We start from the raw sequence: 19,513 nt of genomic DNA, 5'->3' as shown, positions 1-19,513 counted from the left end.
GATATTAGCAGCACAGGCCATTAGCATGTGAGCTCTGTCCTCGGGGTGTAAATCTGCCATCATACCAACCATTTTCCCTCTTGTTCCCAGAGCCAGTTACTGGTCCAGTAATAGCCTGACACATGCTGCTACGGGCTCTGGAGCCACAAACCAGCAGTATGACATACGCAGCCTCTAAAACTGGAGACAGTGATGAGGCCTTTTGGGTGCACAATTGCCAACACAAAAGAGGATGTACTGATATACATATTTATATAAATATATATATATAAAATATATATAAAATGACAGCACCTGTCTTTAAAATACACATGGAGCTCAAATAACAGAATGACGCCTTCAGTTCACCTCTGCAATAAAAGTCATTTGAAGGTGCTTTAATAATAATAATGGTGTTGCAAAGACTTAGGTTTTGATGGACGACTCTGTCTATGCTTCTGGCTAGGATAAAGGGAAAAGTGTATTTATTGTGAAAACTGTATTTTTGGTTCTTTGATAATGCAACTGAAGTGCTGCCTCAGAAGGCAGAAAGAATGTTTGCAAATGTACAGCAAAATCTCTGTTACTGCTGTTACGTGCTGACCCTTAGTAAGACCTAGTCTCTTGCTCTTCTAGGCTCTGCACAGTTCAGTTTAGCATCATTGTGTAAGTACTTATGTAGCAGTGTGAACTACAGTGGCTCAGAGGCTTTTTGCACCCAAATGTTCAAAGTTTAGAAGTTTTTTGGTGCAGGGGGTGGGGGAGGGAAATTAGGAAGCAACTGAAATTGTCAAGGAACATCTTGATGACTTTGGTAGGTTTTGTGTCAAACTCCTCTAACTTGACCCTGAAAGGGACTGGTGCTTCTGCTGGTACCGAGTTCCTTCAGCAGGCAACACTGGTGCCTCCACAGCTGTACACATAGCTGCCAACACCTGCTGTGAGAGAAGCACACTGATGTACCTGGGATACAGCATGATGTTAAGATGTATCTCCAATACCAGGCCTCCACAGTAAGAGTCAAAAGGCATAAATGTACAAAGAGTCTTTTTGTTTCATCTCTGGTTTTCCTTCTGTCCTGATTATCTTAGGTACCCATTGGTACGCCATTAAGCAGCACAGTTCCATAGTATGTTAAACTCCTTGTTACGTCCCTAGGGCTTACCAAAAAAACCCCACAAGAGGCAAGATCTTCCTCTAACAGTTTCTGCTGTATTAAGCTTATTTAAATGCAGTCCTACAGTTTTCCATCCTTGTTTGGTTCTGCTGGAGAGAAAATATCACAATGCTTACAGACCTTACACACTTTAGCTTCTGTTAAGTTAGCTCTGTGTCTGCTTGTAGATAGAATTTTTATATTAAGAACTGAATACTTATTAGAGGAGTAGCTGTATTAGCATCTGTTTAAATGCATACTACTACGGAACAATAAGAGTATCAGTGACCAGGCTGTGGATCCCAGGCTGGGGACCAAATCACCCAACAAGGTGTCAGGACTGGTATGTTCTCTTTTTGGCTCAGCGACTTCAAGAAAACTATCCTGCTCTGCATCTCATCTTCCTCACCTGCAAAATAAACAAGGTAATTCTTCACTTCCCTGGTATTAAGCTAGCTTAATAAACATAAAAAAAATAAAATTTTGAGCTTTTTGTTGAGAAGGCACTGGAGTAATTTGTAGTTGTCTAATTAGCTACAGCATTGTGCTGCCAATCAAGGTGTTACCAGCTAAGCCAATCTTAAGAGAAATCCCTAGGAAGATGAAATACCACTTCACTAAAATTTAAATATTGAGCGACTACCAAATATCTAACAGAGTTCTACATGTTTTTTGTTTGTCTAGTGGCCATTGGTGCCATAGATGCTCTGGGGAAGGAGAATCCGAAACAGGGGAAGTCTAGTGGGACTTTCCCTGGTTTATCCACAGCTTCTGGTAAGCAGCAGTTCAGGGAGTACTTGAACAAGGATTTGCATTTGGACAATCATGTTTAATCAGCAGTGATGAGGACATTTTCCACAAACTTGTCTAATCATTTTGTTTCCTAAGCTGCAGGTAGCACGGAGTTCTGATATAATAGGTGGTGTGTGAAAAGAGCACTTCCTTCCGTTTCAAACTTGCCACCTTCTAGCTTTGTTTGGTGCTCCCTATAATTTCTTGTGCTTCTGAGAAATAGTGATTCACTGCTTCCTTACATTCTCAGGCTTGCTTGGGATTTTTAAAGAGAGACCTTTGAGACTTTAATGGCCCCTCCCTGTTGTTGTTCCCTTCCGTCCAGAGAGTCCCATTTTGCAGGAGAGTGCAAGTTCCAAGCCTAGCACAGTGACTTGGCAGCAATCTGTAATTTGTTGTTTTTAATCAAAGCTGTGCCTTGACTCTGCTTTCAGATTCCGGCAACTCGTTACTGAATATGAACCAGAAGTGCAGGAAGTATCCCGGCTCTTCCGCTCCGTCCTGCAGGAAGCTGCTGAGAAGATCAAAGAGGAGGAAGAGGCCAAGAAGCTTGCCAGGCAATGGAACACAAAGAACAAAACCAGCCTCTCCTTAACAACGTTTAAATCTCGGTCCAGGATTTCCCCATTCATCAGTGACATCAAGACCATCTCTGAAGATGTGGAACGGGGTACCCAGGCCACCAGGAGGGTCTGGAGCATGCCAGAATTTCGGAGCACCAAGGATTACTGACTCTATACTGAATAAGGTTTTTAGACAGCAATCTTTCAAAACCCCAGTTAACCCTTTTTTAGCTCTACTGTTTCTTCCTCGTTCCAGCTCTCTCTTCCTACCTGTCTCTCTTGGAAGCTGCATCCATAGTAACTGCTGCTGATGCCCGCAGTGTGTGACACAATTTATTACCAAACGTGCTAGCCTTTCCTTTAATTTACTAGCTATTCAGTAACCTTAAGGGCAAGGCTTGCTTACTATCTCATTTTTATGATTGCTTTCTTGTGGAAAATGAATTAGTTTTGCAATGTCTGTCTTCTCCTCCACCCTCTCCCCACCCCAGCCTGGATGTAGTTATCTATAAAAGCTTTTGGCCCAAGCTAGTGAGAGCTGCTGGCTGGTTCAATCTTGCTGAAAGCAAGACAGACACTTACATGAGTAAGGCTTGCAGGATCAGGCCTGTGAATTAAAGTTAGTATCTGATTTGGAACTGAACTTTCTTTTCTGGCTAATAAACTTCCTTAGTGCTACAAGAAACTTCATAGGTAACCTCAGCACTGCTCTTGATCAGCTTTTTGCTGACAATTCACAATTTGACCCAAGTAGAAACAGACCCAAGCTTTTTTGGATGAAAGACCAATATTATTCCACAGCAACCAGTTTATGCATGCTCAGGTTTCTTGGGTGTTTTCTCTCTTGTGCAGGCAGAACTCCCTGAACCTTGCACCTTCAGAGTAGATAGAAATGTAACAACCTGCTGTACAGATATACAGGTGGATACATCAGTGCTGTGTCAAATGCTGTTCTTGGTCCTCAGTGTTCTGTGTTGCTGAGGTAAGTGCTCTACCCCACATCCCAGTAATAAGTTAGCGGACTGAAATTAATGTCTACGGCTAAGCCTGAAAGAGTAGTATAGTATCAATGTACAGAAAAGGGTGAAGAGAATAAACGTTTATCTGCAGGGCTCCTTGTTGCTGCAGTTGTTGAGACCATTTTGCCAACCTGCTGCTGTGAGTAGCTGAAGAGCTCCGGCAGATGTAGGCTTGTTCTCCGTCTTCTGTCGTGAGTGCTCAGAAGAGAGCATTCCCATATCACAGGCCAGTGAGTCGATACTATTACAAATGAATCCTTAGTGCAAACTGAGTGGCTTGTAGGCCAGCACGGTTCTGCTGAGACCTTGAAGAAACCGGAAAATGCTGCTAAGGAAAAGCTACCAGGGCCCTAACTCAGCAGCTGGAGGGAGAGCTCTTACCAACAAAGCAAAGAGAATGGCACACTCTGAAAATCATGGGTCCTGCAGAGAAGCCAAGGGCTAGGATGCCTTGGGGTGGCCAACAGGAGACGTGGAAGGAGGAGAGGGATTTCCCTGTATGACTGGCTTTTGGGGAATCATCCCAGCGAGGGTACAGCCTCCTGTAGGACCTTGTAGCTTTGTTGTTCTTTTGTCCGTTTCAGAGACTATTCCGTGGGGATCTCTGCAGCAGCATGTGGGTACTACAGCCAAGATAAAAGCCTTTGAAGCTGTGCCAACTCTGGGAAGAATTCCAGTACATGAAATCTATCCTAGAGTAGAAACGTGCAGTTTTTTTCGGAGATGGGGGAGGGCAGCATGAAACAGAGATCAAAATGAAACCCTTAAGAGCTCTTTAAGACTCTGGGATTCTGGCTCTTCCTCTATCCCCTCTGGGCTAAGATTGAAGACAAGGCTTTCTGACTAGCACCGGGCTCTAGCTTCCAGTCACTTGGTAAACACAGCTGACAGGAACCCTCCTAGGGACAGAAAGCAGAAGCTCACTTCTAATCAAAAGCTCAGGGCTTCCAAATACAGCATCCAGTTTGGGACAGGCTATTTCAACTCTAGGTCAATGAGGGAGAGTTTAAAGCCTTCTGACAATCAGCTTGGTGTTTTTCAGCTGTATGTCCTTGTGAAGTAATGTGATTGTGTATGTGAAGTAAAAGCAAAGGCTTGGCATACTTAGCATAGCCCTAGATGTCTAGAAGATGTGGGATCTCTAGCAAGGGATCACCACAATTTGCAGAAAATTCTTGTTTGGAATAAAGTTAACTATATTTTTTTTTAATATATATTTGCAAGCCACTGTATGGTACTGAAGGCTGAGATGAATTCATGAAATTCAAGCTACAGCTCTGTAGTCATTTTATTTGCGCTCACGTTCTATTTGACACCTTCAGTATTGACTGTATCGATGCAATATTTGATGGACTGCTGGGAGAGACAGGACACACTGACATAAAGGTCTTTGTTACAGTACAGTGTCTGTAGTGTGCTCACTTTTTCTCAAGGAGAATCAAGACTAATTAACTTCCCTACACCAATGTACAAAGCCAAGGAAGTCACCTGAAGGGTGTTCACACTATCACAGCAGCCTCTGGTCATACTCTGTCCTTCATTAACAACCTCCAGCGAGCAGATACCATTCTCATTTAACAGCCAGCAAAGGGAAACAAATCTAACCTTTGGTCAAAGCCATGTATGTTAGGGAGGCCAGGCTGGGGCAGTGCCTGTGACAGCTGTTTTGGGTCAACTTACCTATCATTTCTATTTCCATAATAAAATGTAATCCAAACTTTTAAGTAGTATCATTCTCCCTGTACCTCTTCTGCAAGTTACACTGGACTGTGTATCTGATGAAAAAGTGATAACTCTGATACCAAGCTAAGGTTTCTATTCTTACTACATACCATCTAGTACTCTTAAAGGTATAAAAGTAGTACCATGTTTGCCTATAGCCAGCTGCTTGGAGACTTTGCATTGTGTGTGCACCAGCAGGTACCAAAGCAAAGCTAGGAAGGTGGTTAGGATGCACGACTGCCGCATGGTGCTTGTGGTGCTCATTTTTCTTAGGAATGCTGTAGACTGAACCATAAATAATCCTTTGGTCACAGCATGCGGCAACAACTACCCACTCATGTTTGCCTTGCCCTAATTCCACATTTTGTATGGCTAAATTACCATTTTCATTCAAATCAGGAGCCTGCATCTCCTGATTGTCCCCACCTACTGTGCTACAGTCCATGGCACTGGGCAGACACAATGGGCAAACTAGATTGCTTTTTGATGAAGTTAACTCAAATGATCCATTGCAGACCTTAAAGCTGGACTGATGCTGGTCTAAATTAAACTCTCATGAAACTTGTGTAATATGAACATCAGGTCCTCACCGACAACTGTTTGATTCTACAGTTCTGCTCCTCCTGGGCAAATATTGTGGAGGGAAAAAAAAAACAACAGACCACAAAACCCCAAAACATTTCTACATGGCCTTGATGAGACTCTCTGATCTGTTCTTAGCCCCTCCTGAGAGCTAGTCTTGTGTCTTAGTGAATTAAGAAGAATAAAAAGTGAAATAGCAGCACAACATCATTAAAAAAACCAGGTAAACTGAACAAGAATCATCCTCTCTAAGGATTTTGGTATTAGCCCAGAGCATCCCCGTTGCCCCACTGCTGACAGTGTCCAAAGGACGTTGTTACACCCAGAAAAAAGCAGTCCTAGAATTACTATACGTTCTAACAAGTAAAGGCAACACCTCTATAGCAGCTCGGCTGCACGGCTCAGCTTCAAGTGGCTAACATTCCTCAGAGTCACTACTCACCCAAGACTGTCCAGCCCTGCTTCTGTGCTTCTACAGACGAGCCTGGCCCACCGGCTGCGGTAGCTGGCAAAGGTGTGCAGGAGGCGAGGTTCCTCACCCATGTCAACATATAGTTCAGACAGCTATCATGCCGTGGGGAACCGGAGGAAGCTTCGCAGGAAATACCTGCCTGCTGAGATTGCACTGTTTACACATTTAGTCATGGAATCTCAAGAGAATTAAAGCAAAGCTGTGAAATATAAAACAACTTTGGGTACTTGTTGTCTTTTTAATTAAAGATTGCCTGAAATATAATCTGTCCACATCTAACCAAACACAACAGCTGTTCCACTGCCCTACTGTATGTTGTGTAAGTATCAAAGGAGGAAGGCTAGAATGATAAAGGCACTAGATTGAAAGCAAAAAGCCCATCCTCCCTCTACAGGCTACAAATGCAGCTGCCTACCTTCTATCTTGCTGCCTCGACAAACAGATGCCAAGATTTAAGGTGCTAAATAACCAGGATTAAACAACTGCAAAGGTCTGAAATTCTCTGAAGCTAAGTGGTTTACATATACAACCTTGAATGGAAGTCTCCATCAACATGCTTCCAAGCATGTCTTAAATTAACCAGTAAGCATTGCCACGAAATGAGAAGATAAAAGTGACAAAATGGATGTTTTGTATCCAGATACTTTTGAGTCACTCCTGTTCATTCTGTAATTGATCCCAGGTACTAGAACGCCTTAATATTAGCAGATGGCCCCAGGTGGCTCAGGGCTCCCTGTGCTAAGCCTCGTATATGCAAAGCATGCATACGTTAAACAAAAGAAAGTAATTTTTCCCGCAAAGTATTATTGAAATGTGGATTGCACTGCTCAACACATTCTGGAGACCAGACAGATGAGTGGCTCCAGAAGGGGACTATGTGTCAGAGGGTTAGCAAACTACAGTGGTCAGGGTGCAGCCTACAGCACAGGGCTTAAAGCCACTCCTTGCCATAAGCTGTGGACAAGCAAATCTCTCTGTGTTGTTGCTTACGCTACTTCCCCAAAACACTGCTGTAGACCTCTCCCTGAAGGACGACTAGACATCTAGGCCTTGACTGGATGGTCATTCTGATATTTCTGTGTTCTGTTACACCTCCCTGATAAAAGGACATTGCACCGTAGTTTTGCCCAAAACCCGGGCAGAGCACTGAGAAGCACCGGGCTGCACGAGTCAAAGCCTTTTTGGTTTTCCTGCAACAGAGGAAGCGCTATCAAGCCTCCCTCAATTCTACCCACCTGTGCCGGGCAGAGACATCATGATCTCGGCGCCTGCCTTTCCCTGGTACTGCTGTCCACGCCGTGGGCTGCCAGCACAAGGGATCTTTCTCCCTTTGTATGATCAGAAAAGCCATGTTTCAAGCTGGCTTACATCAGAAAGATACTGTGCTGGCCCCGAGAGCTGGGTCTTGGGCCCAGGTCTCCCAATTACTACCATGTATTTTCTGTACAATGGCTGCGCAAAGATATTCCCAAACCAAGGGAAAATATTTGCAGGATGAGATCTTAATAAACATATAGAAAGGTGAAGAAAACAGCTACAAGAAGCACAGTGAATTATTTGGCAAATTATGGTTATCTGTGTACACTGTCCACTTCAGAAAATTATAAATTCTTAGGGTCTTGGCTAGACAACCAGATTGTAGCACCTCACCTCTATAATTTAGTCACAATTTCATTTTGCCTCTACCGAATAAATCTAACCCAACCCAGCAGCAGATACTACAGAAGTGTGGGAAAGAGCACTGTTTTCTGCAGAGTATCAACTCGGAATGTAATTACTGTTACACCTGTTTAGCGATCGCAGTTCTGAAGAGGCCTCAGTCAGGTCACAGTCTATGTTCAATACCTTTTCCAACCTTATTCTCTGAAGCGTCAGGTTGCCTAAAGCAACAGATCTCACCTAATTTAGTCTGAAGACTATTTAAATAACCAGATGCAGTATGAAACAGTGACAATGCAATACTCCTCAGGTATGTTTTTTTCTATATTCTGGCACTGGCATTTAAGAGAGAGAAAAGAGCAAGGTGCAGTTTCTAAAGAACTCAGCAGCCTTAGGTAGGGATGATGCAACAGCACCTGGTCCTTCCAGGTCCCTACTGCCTCTCGGCAACTTGCTCCTGTTGCATTCAGCTACTCAGAAGTCACAGGCTTCCTTCTGCTTTCAGCACAGAAGCACCAGCAGGACAGACTACTGTCTCCACAGCGCAGCCAAAAGCAAGAAACGAACAAAGACTGGATTAAATTCATCGGACAGCAATAACAAATGTTCCCCACAAACAACACATAATTAGGTCTTCACAGGCTAATTATAGGGTTTCAGAATAAGAAAGTGCAAAGCCAATGTCCAAAGGTAAAAGAAAGAAAGAAACAAACAAACAAGCAAGCAATTTCCGTGACAGTGCAGCTGGACAGCAATGCCACCTGCCGACAGATTGCCCAGCCCCGACTGACCAGGAGATGGGCAGCAGCTTTCTAACCAGGCAAGTACAGATTCCTCCAGCTCCTGCTACCCTCCGCACACCACTGTCACCCCGAGAACAGCGTACGAACAGAGAGCAAAATAAACGCAACCAGCGTAAGCTGTAGTGTTTAGCACCGTATTGGAAGACGGCACGAGTGGACAGCATGCTGGTGTCACAACAGTTGTCATCTGAAAGAGCGTGCCTCTGTGTACGCTTACCAGACTGGGCGTTAATGATGTTCTTCGCACGGCCTGAAAAGGCTCAAAACATGCTTCCTCAGAGACCTCAGCACCACATCCTGCTCCTCCCTCAGAAAACACTAGGTGTTCCATACTCCTGGTTATTCACAATTTAAGACTGAAATTGAACGGGCAGGAAAAAAATACCTGTTGACAACAGCCAAATAGATCACGATCTCTGCACTGGACAGTAACTTTGACGATTCATTTTGTCCAGAAATGGAACTGGAAGGCTGGGTGTTTGCCAATAATTTTAAGAGGCAGCTCCTCAAAAGCTTATCACACTACAGCTTCAAATATAACCAAGTAGCAGACTGGGGGATTTTGAGGTGTGCCCAGGACCTCATCTCCTTCAGGAGAACCCACTACCACTTAAAATCCAGCCATTTCATGGAGTGCCCAAACGAGAGTGGAGCTCCCAACCTTGAGAGCTGAGCAAGAACTTTGGAAACTTGTTTCTCAACACGCACCGTGAAGGCCAGTACGTCCAACAGAGCATCTCGCAGCTCCATCCTGTGGCCAGGGCCCCCACCTGCGCCTCACCCGGGCACGTTCAGCAGGCGACCCCAGGGCAAGTCGCTTCAGCCTCTCTGACCTCTGCTCTTCTGCATACGCCAGCTCTCCCTGCTGCAGGGGATGACTGGGAAGGTCATTAAGTTCCTGCAGCATAAACCATCCAAGTACATCAAAGAACAGCGCAACTTGCCTAAGTTTAACCACACTAAATATTGAACAAGTATCAAAATCGTGGCCCTGCTCAGCACTGCAGGATGATAACATCTTAGCTCAATGGAAGCAAGTACTTCCAAGATAAAGTGGTATTTATAGTATTTTCTCATCTTGATCTCTTGTACATTTTTGCATGGGCAAAGGAGTCAAGTTCAGGCAAATTATAAAGCAAATGAGTAACAAAGAATTGCACTGCCTATGTGAACTGGCTGAATCATTTAACTACTTGCATCACCCATACTTTCATGTTTGGGTTTTTGCCTGTTTTCCCTGTGTAAGACAACAAACTTATGTAACTGTGCTTCATGCCCTTCCAGTAATTTTTGGGACCACCACCAATTGTATCAATTGTGGAGAGATCTTTAGAATATGTGGTTCCTCTCCTGCTTCAGGACAATCACTCACAAGATCCAGGAGGTCCAAATGAGCAGCTTCCACCATAGGCCCAATGAAAACTACACAGGCATTTTACGTTTATGCCTGCCTAAGTACAGCACACAGCCAGGAGGCAGGACTAGTGCGGTAGCAAGGGCTTAAAGAGCAACAGGCACAAATTTCAAGGGACCAAGTCTTACCAATTCTGCTGCCTGTGGCACAACATTTTGTAACTGGGGTAGAATACTTGGAAAGAACAGTGCCAAGGAGGATAAGCATGGTGGCAGCAGCTCAGAGAACACACCATTCCCCTCCTTCCCACCCTAGTGAGTTCTGTTGCTGGAATTCTGTTTAAAAAAAAAATCGACAGTTCTGCATGATTCTCAGAATGAAAAACTGCAGGGACAAAGAAAGTGGGTGTGACAGGGAAGACTGTCACACACACACACACAAAAGTAGACTTTACATCTGAAACACTTCTACTATTAAGCATTTCAGCAACAATCTCAACTTGTCCAGCCAGGTAAGGTTCTGCAGCCCCTTCCTTATTACTTGATCTCTGTTCCACTCCATGACTTGACAGCAGCAGTCTCCCTCCATCCCTACCTCACACCTTTTTGACTGTTCTATTGTTCCAGCCTTCATCTTCCCCCATGATATGCGCTTTTTCAAGACCTGGTAGCAAGGCTCTCTACCAGCCATTTGCATATCAGGTCGACATCCCACGCTGCTTCACATTCACTGGTGCAAATTTCTTGATCTGTATTTCATCACATTCCTCCACATCTCTTACCTTACTGTCATAACCTTCACATCTGGTTCAGCTGCCACATCATTAATCTGAAGCAGTACTAAGAAGCTATGCTTTAGTGAAAAGGTCAACAAAATTAACTTCTTTCCTGAGGTGGCAAGGCATTGGCAATTATTCTGGCTGCATGGACCTGTGCTCACTAGGGAGACTGGAATCTGCTGACCAGCTCCAAATAGCAGCCTCAAAGATCCTTAGTCCCAAGCAGATGCATGTGACCTCCGTGCTTGTGGGGAAAGATGGGGAAGGGAAGGATGCCACATGAACTCAAACCTCTTTAGAAACCTGGAGAAACTACACGGACATAGGTTGGAAAGAAAAGGCTTATAAACGCAGCAAATGCTGGGAAGTTTCAGACAGCACTTACAAGTGACTGGGCAGGAGAGAATAAAACTGAGTCACTGCCACAGAACTGTAGCAGCTTGGCTTTTTAAAAGAAGAGATAGCTTAGAAGTAAATGCTGGCACAGAAATACTTTCAAGCATCACCAAAGCATATCCAGCATGTCAAAACCAAACGGGAAAAATTCCTCTGTCCAGAAACAGCAAAAAAAATGTTTTGTTTTGGTTTTTTTTTTTAAAAACAGTGGTCTGACTCATTTTTGTACAGTCAGAGCTGGCACCTACCAAAACGCTGAAAGACGAACAGACCACATATTACTAAAGGTCCTCTGCCTTTTCCATACTAGCATGGAACACCGAAGGAGTTCTTATGATCTTGACCAGTCTTGAATAAGGCAGCAAAAAGCTGATTATTTCAATAAAGTCTGAACCTTCCAACCAATGCAGCTCTTTACAAGTACAATCTCTGGGTCTCCCATTGCTATTTGCTTTCTAGCTTCCAAATCTCAACTCCCTGCCCCCCACCAGATTTTCAGGGAATGATACAATCTTTACATAAAATATAACCTAGGGAATGGCAAGGATGTTAGTGTCTTCTAAGAATGTGTTTGGAATTAACCTTGTTAAGAGAAGTCCAGAGATAAAAGCTGCTTATCTGGGCAAGATGCTTCGACACTGCTAGCTAGAAGATACCAAAGTAGCATAAATCGAAGCATAATCCCTATGAAAAAAAAAAAAAAAAAAAAAGAAAAAACAAAACAAAAACAGAGAAGGTTTTTTGTTTGTTTTTTTCCCCTACTGACAGTTCAGAACCAAAAAAAACCCCAAAAAACAAACCCAAAACAAAACGCTTCCATCAGCAGGTTAAAAGTCCAAGAAACTCTAGTTCTTACCTATGTGTTTTCAGGGTTTATGTTGATCAGGATGTAAGGAGTTGCTCTGCCAGATCAGGGCTTGAGTCTCTAAAGAGTTAAATCTCTGCAACAATTGCAAAATGTTTCACAACCAAAAAAAAAATAAAAATAGGGAAATGCAGGATTCTAGCATCTTCAGGTTTCACACATCAAAACAGTTTTAAAATTATCCCTTGAGAAATGGTGCAAATCTTCAGAGCTACTTAAAACACCACAGCAGACACAAAGTGTCGCTGCACTCTCCAAACTATCAAGCTGCAACAAGGTCTTTTACCATCACATACCAACATACCCTTCATGCCCGTCCCTCTGCTGCCTTCTCCTAGCCTCTCCTCATGCAGGACACACTTTCTCTCCTCTCTGCTTCTTCCACCTCTCTCGTCTTTGGCTGCTCCCTCTTCACTAGCTGCCCAACCACTTAACAGAACCAGCCACAGCTGCACCTTATCTACATCAGCAAACCCACCGCCCCTGAAGCCAGCCCACAGCTGTATTTTATCAATGTTAATTAACCCAGCTTCATTCCTCTACAACAGTTTTCCATTTGTTTGCTCTTTAATGAGCTCCCCACACAGTGACCACTGTACACCTGATATTCTTGACAAAGTCAGCTACCCTTGACTCCTTTTTTCAGGTATTTCTAAACTGTGGTTCCTGAGCAGCACTTGCTACACAAGGGATTAAAGTGGAATTCCCCCATCAGTGGCCTGCTGGGTAATCAGAAGTCAAGGCTCTGCAACAGAGCAAGCACTGAGCAAATTGCCATGCCTAACACTCCCCACACATGTCCAGCACATATTCAGACCTGTCTCATCTCACAGTGGACTGTCAACACACCTGGAGGGTCACTGTCACTGCCTGCCTTGGCATCATTCCTACGGCTCTTTCTCTTTCCCTTAGACTAAGATCTGCAGTACGTGTCTTGCCACACCGCAGATGGAGGAAGGTTTGATACACAGCTCACAGGATCAGAAAGGCAGGCCAGAACTCCAGAGATTTTAGGTCTAGGAAGTGCAATTCCAGATGTTGGGGGTACACTATGTGAGCTGGCTTTGAACAGCTGATCCAGATAAACAAACAAACCCATAGAGTTTTCCTGCTTCTATTTTAGGATAAAAATAATTATTGCTCTAGAGTATTTCACTATTACACTTTCTAGCGAGAAAGAGAGCAATAAACTGTCCAGAGAAAGATCACATCTCAAACTCTGAAAGAAAACAATGCACTGGTGAATGAGCCATCAAAAAATCATTTATGTAAAAGCATGTTCTATTTACAAAGGCCAACTTGCTCTTTAGGACAAGTAAAACCACTACCGGAAAAAACTATACATATAGAAATGCCTCATCTTTCAAATAGACATTTACAAATACTCTGCTTTGCTTAAACGACTAGAAACATTCAGACATTTGAAATTAAGAGTGCATTCTGCATGCAGTTGAGATAGAAATTACATTATTGGACTTCAGCGTGTCATTTCTTATAATTGGCAATGACACACTTGGGCTCTTCTAAAACACCACAGCCTGGCTATTACCTTAGGATCTCAATAGGAGGACATGGAACAAGTTATCAGTTTCTCTTCATTTTGCCATTAAAAAAGGACATCCCGATTATCTTCTCAGCAGGGGAGTCTGGTCTTGTCAAACTTGGCGTCCTTTTCCCTGAGTTTCCCTTCAGCATTTTGCTAGGCATGATTGTTGGCTTGGTACATTTACAAGTCCTTGGTCAGCACTCCTCCCATTATAAGGCAGAATTCAGAAATTCAAGGAGTTCTGCGCGGTTCCGGTCTCTCTGTAGAGCGGAAAAGCAGAGGTAGCGGTTTAACAGACCTGTACTCAGCAGACCAAGGCTGCATAACCCTCCTTTCCATGGGGCTTTCACAGCTCGGCACGCTGCACAGCAAGCATCACCACATTCAAAGGGCTGGCTAAGACTAGCTACCAGTAAAGTGTTGAGTACCTGGAGGAAGTGCAAGACATTGGCTACTCAGGAGAGATGCTACGGGTGACAAGCTGTCACTGTCACTGTACTATTTCATGATACATTTTCTAAGTGGCTCCCTGTGGAGGCTCCACTGCGTTGCCAACATGTAGCTCACAGCCTGCTCAGGAGGGAACTCACAAGCAGAACAGATGCAATTCTCTGGTGTCTGAGGCAGCTTTCACTGTACACACAGGAAGGCTTGTGCTTTGGGAAGTATTTTTTCTATGTGTAAACAGCAGCTTGCAGCATGACAGAGAGGGAACCGTGAATTTAGATTCTCTCTTTACAGAAGATATCGCCCAGTCATAAAATTTATTTCCAGTGTTTTTCAAAATCACAATTTATAGAACAATTATTGAATCTTACAATATTGTAAAGACTGGATGTTGTTCAATTCAGCATGTTCGTCACCACAGATGCCAATCAAAACAGGACCAACATCAAATATCTGACATCAAATATTGTAACAAGCAGGTTACGGGGATAAAGCTAGCAAGCGTTCAGCATAATTTAACACAAACTTCAGTGCCACACAAAGAAGGTAATGTATTTTTGATCAAATTTAACTTGGAATGCTCAGGTCTGCTTTGGTAGCTATAGAATGAAGTGTTATGGCTGAATCAGAACCTGCCAAACTGGGTAACTCAGCAAAGTAACGCTTTTAACACACATTGAGTAGTACAGAAGCCCTCTGCAGATCACTCTAAGGTGTGGAAACTGCTGATAAGAGTGAACATATTATTTAAGGGCCGAGTCCAAACACCCACAGCAATAGCACAATATGCTATTTGTAATATCTATTTCCTTGGGTATCTCAGCAAAACATTTGACTGCTTTGAAAGAATGCACAAGCATGTGGTCCTAATACGACTATTGCCTTTTTTTTAATTCCTCTCTAAATGATGGCTAGTCTCACATGCATTAGAAAAACACAGCAAAGCAGCAGTTACCACAACTGATAACAAGAGACTGGAAGATGATGAAGACAATTAAAACCAGTGCAAATTAAATCAACAGAGAAAGCCACAAATCAACTAAATGTTACAGAATGAAATCCTAAGAACCTCCATAAGCATCCTTTGGTTTATCTACTCATGCCTGAGTATTCCAAGCCCACTTACGATGTAAATCCTGCCAAAAGAATGAATTAAAATTTCTTAGATGGCATCATAGCCACGTTAAAAGCTATGGTCAATTTACAACTCCTAACTGTAAGATCTACTCTTCTACAAAAGACTACCATTAGAAAAATATTAAAAGATACAGTATTTTCCCTTAGGGATACATAGGCTACTTCAACTCTTACCTCTATATCCTTCTTAGTCTTCTTTATTCGCATCTTAATTTTCTTTCCAGTTATCATGCTGTAGTTTTCATTTTTCTTTTTGTTTTTAAAGAACTAAAAATGAGATCACACATTAGAAAGACGTAAGTTTTGCTTTATTTTGTCACGTTGCCAATCTTAAATAAAATTACAGACAATAATCTTTTATACTTCCTAACTGTTCAAAACAATAGAGATAGGTTTCTCCTGATGACCAAACATTTTTGTTTTTTATGATGTATGTTTATGACAGGACAGATTCAGTGCTTACATGAGAAATGTAACAGGACTTCAGACTCACACAAGTATACCTTGGAAAGCTGGACAGGTCCTGTTTTCTCTCTCTTTTTCTTCTTTTCTTTCTTTTTCTTCATTTTGTTGGCCTTTTTCCTTTTCTACAGGTATAAGACATATGCTTACAGACTCACAAGGGCAAAAAACAGGAAATGCACAAGTAGCTGTCAACGTCTTGGCTACTCAAGCCAGCCACTACTGCTTCCCCCCACCACTGCTGAACAGGTACTAGCTGAACTACACAGTAATGCTAGCAGGGTTAGCAACGCTTGAGATTTTGAAAAACAGAAATGGTCTGATCCCCTATTCTCTCTCTTATAATGTAATCCCAATATATAAAATCACTGAACAGAAGGTCCTAATAAAATGAAAAAGAAAAATTACAATAGCAAGAATCTACTGCTCTCTCACTGACTATAAATTATTTCTTCTGACAAATTCTATAAAGTTACCAAGATTCCCCACTTCTCTTTTCTTCAGAGACTAGCTAAACTCTAGCTGGACCAGCAATGGTTGGCAAAAGGAACCTTTACAGTATTTCTCCTTTAGTGTGCAGTCAACTGAACCCATCAGTTCACCTACTGCAACCCTAGAAGCATGATTCAGATTACACAGTCACAGACAAAAGCATTACATTTTACATGACATTTAAGGTTATCAAAATATGAAGAACTATTTTCTGTTTGTTAACTATTTATTTCTCTTTGTAAATGTTTACCTTTTTGTTGTGTTTTTCTTTTTTCTTTTTCTTTGATTTAGACTTAGGAGAATCTAAAATAATAATAAAAAAGTAATAATCCAAAACAAATCAAATTCAAACCCTTTAAGTTTAGCATTCTGAAAAAGGCATTTGTTTTTACAGACAAGGCATACAGAAATGTAAAATGTAAGAAGAAAATGCTTTGATTTAGCCATATATATTAACGCTTGTTGAAACTAACCCTGAGAAAAGCAACACATTAACTTACTGCCTCTTACTGGTCTAACACGGAAACTGAAAATACCTGATTTACTCGGTGATTACTTATACCAGTGTATTAATATAATACCTCTACTTTCTGCAGCCATGCTCAACAGATTGCAAGTATCTCTTTAGTAGCCAAACTCTCAAAGGAGGCAACAAAAAGTACTGTTTGGGCTGACAAACCACTGAAAATAACGTCACTGTTCAAGGCAAATGAAAAACTTCTCGTACTTGCACTTCACCTTCCAATTCCAAGGTCTTAAGTAAATTTTGTAAAGCAGAAACCCACAAGTTCTGTAAGTCAATCAAAGATTTTAAAGATTACACCATGGCTGGTATGTGAGGAAGTCAATTTTGAAGCACCAGCTCTGACTACAGGACTGTAAACGTAAAATACTGGAAGAGTTTACTAGTCTCCCAACAGACTGCCTTCAAGCTATTAGCTCTGCAGTTTCTTTACAAGCAAAAAATAACATCCTAGGATCAGGAGAGCCCAGCCAGACTTAAAAGTTAGAGAAGCCTAAGGTAAAGCTACCCAAGCAATCTTCTTTTGGCCTCCTAATGACAAATGCAGCACAAGCTCAAACATTCAAGAACACCAGGTTTCCTTCCAGACTGAAAATCAGTACACTATGGTGAACACTTGCCCAGTTTTACCCCTTTGCCCCCATCTCCTCCAGACTCGGTATTTACTTCCCACCATCCCAGCTATGGTTCCCATGACCACAAACCCTAAAGTTCTCTGGACTTCTGCACTGAATTGTTGACTCCCTAGGCTAAGCTAGGCCATCTTTTCCTCCTGTTCACTCTTTCTGAGTCGCCACCCCTCACCATCTGGCCTCCTCAATAGGTGTTTCATATTCAGCCACCCTACCTCCCTAGTTCTAGCACTAACTAGCCTGCTTGTCTCCTGTCTGAGGGGAACCCTCTCCCCAGCTCCACCTAACAAGCTGCATTCCCAGTTTCTATATCCCCGATGTCTCTTTTTCCACAGCAAATTGTGTCCTTTCTGCATTGAAGTTAACTTCATTTTCCATATAACCTATGTTACCGGCAAAGTTGGGAAAGGCAGGTGGGGCATACACCTCAAGAAGCAGGACAGTTTCTCTCACTCTCCTCTTGGTTTTCCCAGCCACTACCCAGTGCCTAACAATCAGAGTTACAGTCAAGCTCGCTAAATAAGAAAAGAGAAACACAGATAAAAAAATGCCAGAAGAATCTCCACTTTCCCAAGGAAAGTTAAAACTCCGCTCCTGCTATACCTGACCTGTAAGACTGGGGCAAACCTCTGTCATTCAAGGTCTTAAATTGCAGGTTAGGCAACCTATTCCACTGTTCTGCTGCTAGGATGTATTTTCTAATTCAAATCCCTCATATTGCAAACTAAGGTCATTTTCCCTGCTCTGAAAGTTACAGAAAGATTTTTCACTCCCTCTCCTTAGAGGCAACTACCTACACCTATATATCTTAGCTCAATTATCTCGTGTCTTTTCTTGTCTAGATGGAATAAAACATGGTTTAAACGTGCCCTTGTAGGACATTTTTGCTAGACTGTCTTCTCTCCACTGTGAATGTGAAAACTTAAGGAAATTTTAGTTGTAAACTTTAGCAAATCTCTAAGCATGCAGACTGACAACTTCAGCCTAATTCAGAATGATTTTTTTTCCTCAGATACACGTTTCTTGCCATCCGTCCAAAAGATGAGCCAGAGAACATGCCAAGCATGTTCGCACAGTCAGTGTCTGATATGACATTTTAATTCTTTTTAGAAGTTTTAGAGTGTATCACAGGGGATAAAATTCATTCAAGAAGAAAAGATGACCTTCCCCCATCAAATGTACAAATTCATAGACCTGAGTATCTTCAGAATTTATTTATGTCAGATACATTGAACCAAGACACTGAAGTATGAGAACAAGTAGTATTTCCATACAGATGTAAACCTGCTTCAAGAGAGGCAGAACTACATCTTTGTTAAACTGTGGAATGCAGTCACAAATAGAGGTCCTGCACCAGATGGTGAAGTTTCAGCCAATCCTGATATTGGACTTCTCATCAAGAGAACTCTAGTTCATACCAGAGTTCTTCCCAATCATAGTAAAAAAGGATAAAATACACATTTTATTAAAAAAGAGCAATTTGGGCACTTTACCTGCAGTGATACCAAATAGTTTGATACAGAGTATCAAAACAATGCAGTCCTGATATTATATCACGAATACATTCCCCTCAACATCACAAGTTATATCCACAGAAAAAGAGTGCGCTTACTCCCAGACAGCATCTACCCCAAGTACTCTAAACAGCAGCTAAGTATGTAAAGTCTTAATCCTGTAATGCTTCCATATGTTTTGCCATAGAACTTGGTTATCGGTATTAATAAACTTCACCCGAGTCCTCAAAGTTAAATGCTTGACATGTTAAGACCAAAACTAGACTGAATCAAAAACCCCAACTCTGCTCTAGATAAACAGCTGAAGTAGAAATGATCTGTCTTTTGAAAGTATAATGAATATAGAGTTCTAAATATATACGACATATTGTTACAAAATTTCTTTGAATAGCAGTTTCGATTTTAAAAATATTTAAATTAACGGAAGAACACTGCACAGCGTATGTGAAGAGGTACCTTAGCACAGCAATAGGAGAGGGTTGTGAGAGAAACACTCCGAGCATGCAGCACTGGTATTCCGCGCTGTCACTCTGTGGTGGCTCAGCCACATTTAAAATAAATTTTAAATGCTTCCAGCAGTGCTATCAAAACTGCAAACGTCATGTGTATGCATGGAGGTA

General features: G+C 42.2%; 1 protein-coding gene and 1 long non-coding RNA gene across 4 annotated transcripts in view; one reads left to right on the top strand and one right to left on the bottom strand.

Moving 5' to 3' along the window:
• Window positions 1-6,492, top strand: part of RD3 (retinal degeneration 3, GUCY2D regulator) — a 22,823-nt gene extending 16,331 nt beyond the window's left edge. For 2 of the 3 annotated variants that reach the window (XM_037405636.1, XM_037405638.1), the window contains exon 3: window positions 2,362-6,492. In XM_037405636.1, coding sequence (XP_037261533.1) covers window positions 2,362-2,659 — 298 coding nt within the window. In that variant the 3' untranslated portion in view covers window positions 2,660-6,492. The remainder of the gene's footprint in view (window positions 1-2,361) is intronic. The other variant, XM_037405639.1, reaches the window with a different exon arrangement.
• Window positions 1-19,513, bottom strand: part of LOC119156152 — a 20,495-nt gene extending 982 nt beyond the window's left edge. The window contains exons 1-2 of the long non-coding RNA XR_005106984.1: window positions 19,331-19,513; window positions 9,159-9,163 (exon numbers count right to left, since the gene is read on the bottom strand). This is a non-coding gene — a long non-coding RNA (uncharacterized LOC119156152). The remainder of the gene's footprint in view (window positions 1-9,158; window positions 9,164-19,330) is intronic.

The sequence above is a fragment of the Falco rusticolus genome, chromosome 12, assembly GCF_015220075.1.
Source record: "Falco rusticolus isolate bFalRus1 chromosome 12, bFalRus1.pri, whole genome shotgun sequence".
Classification (NCBI taxonomy): domain Eukaryota; kingdom Metazoa; phylum Chordata; class Aves; order Falconiformes; family Falconidae; genus Falco; species Falco rusticolus.
Note: the sequence above shows the minus strand (reverse complement) of the source record. Positions and strands in the feature narration are given on the sequence as shown.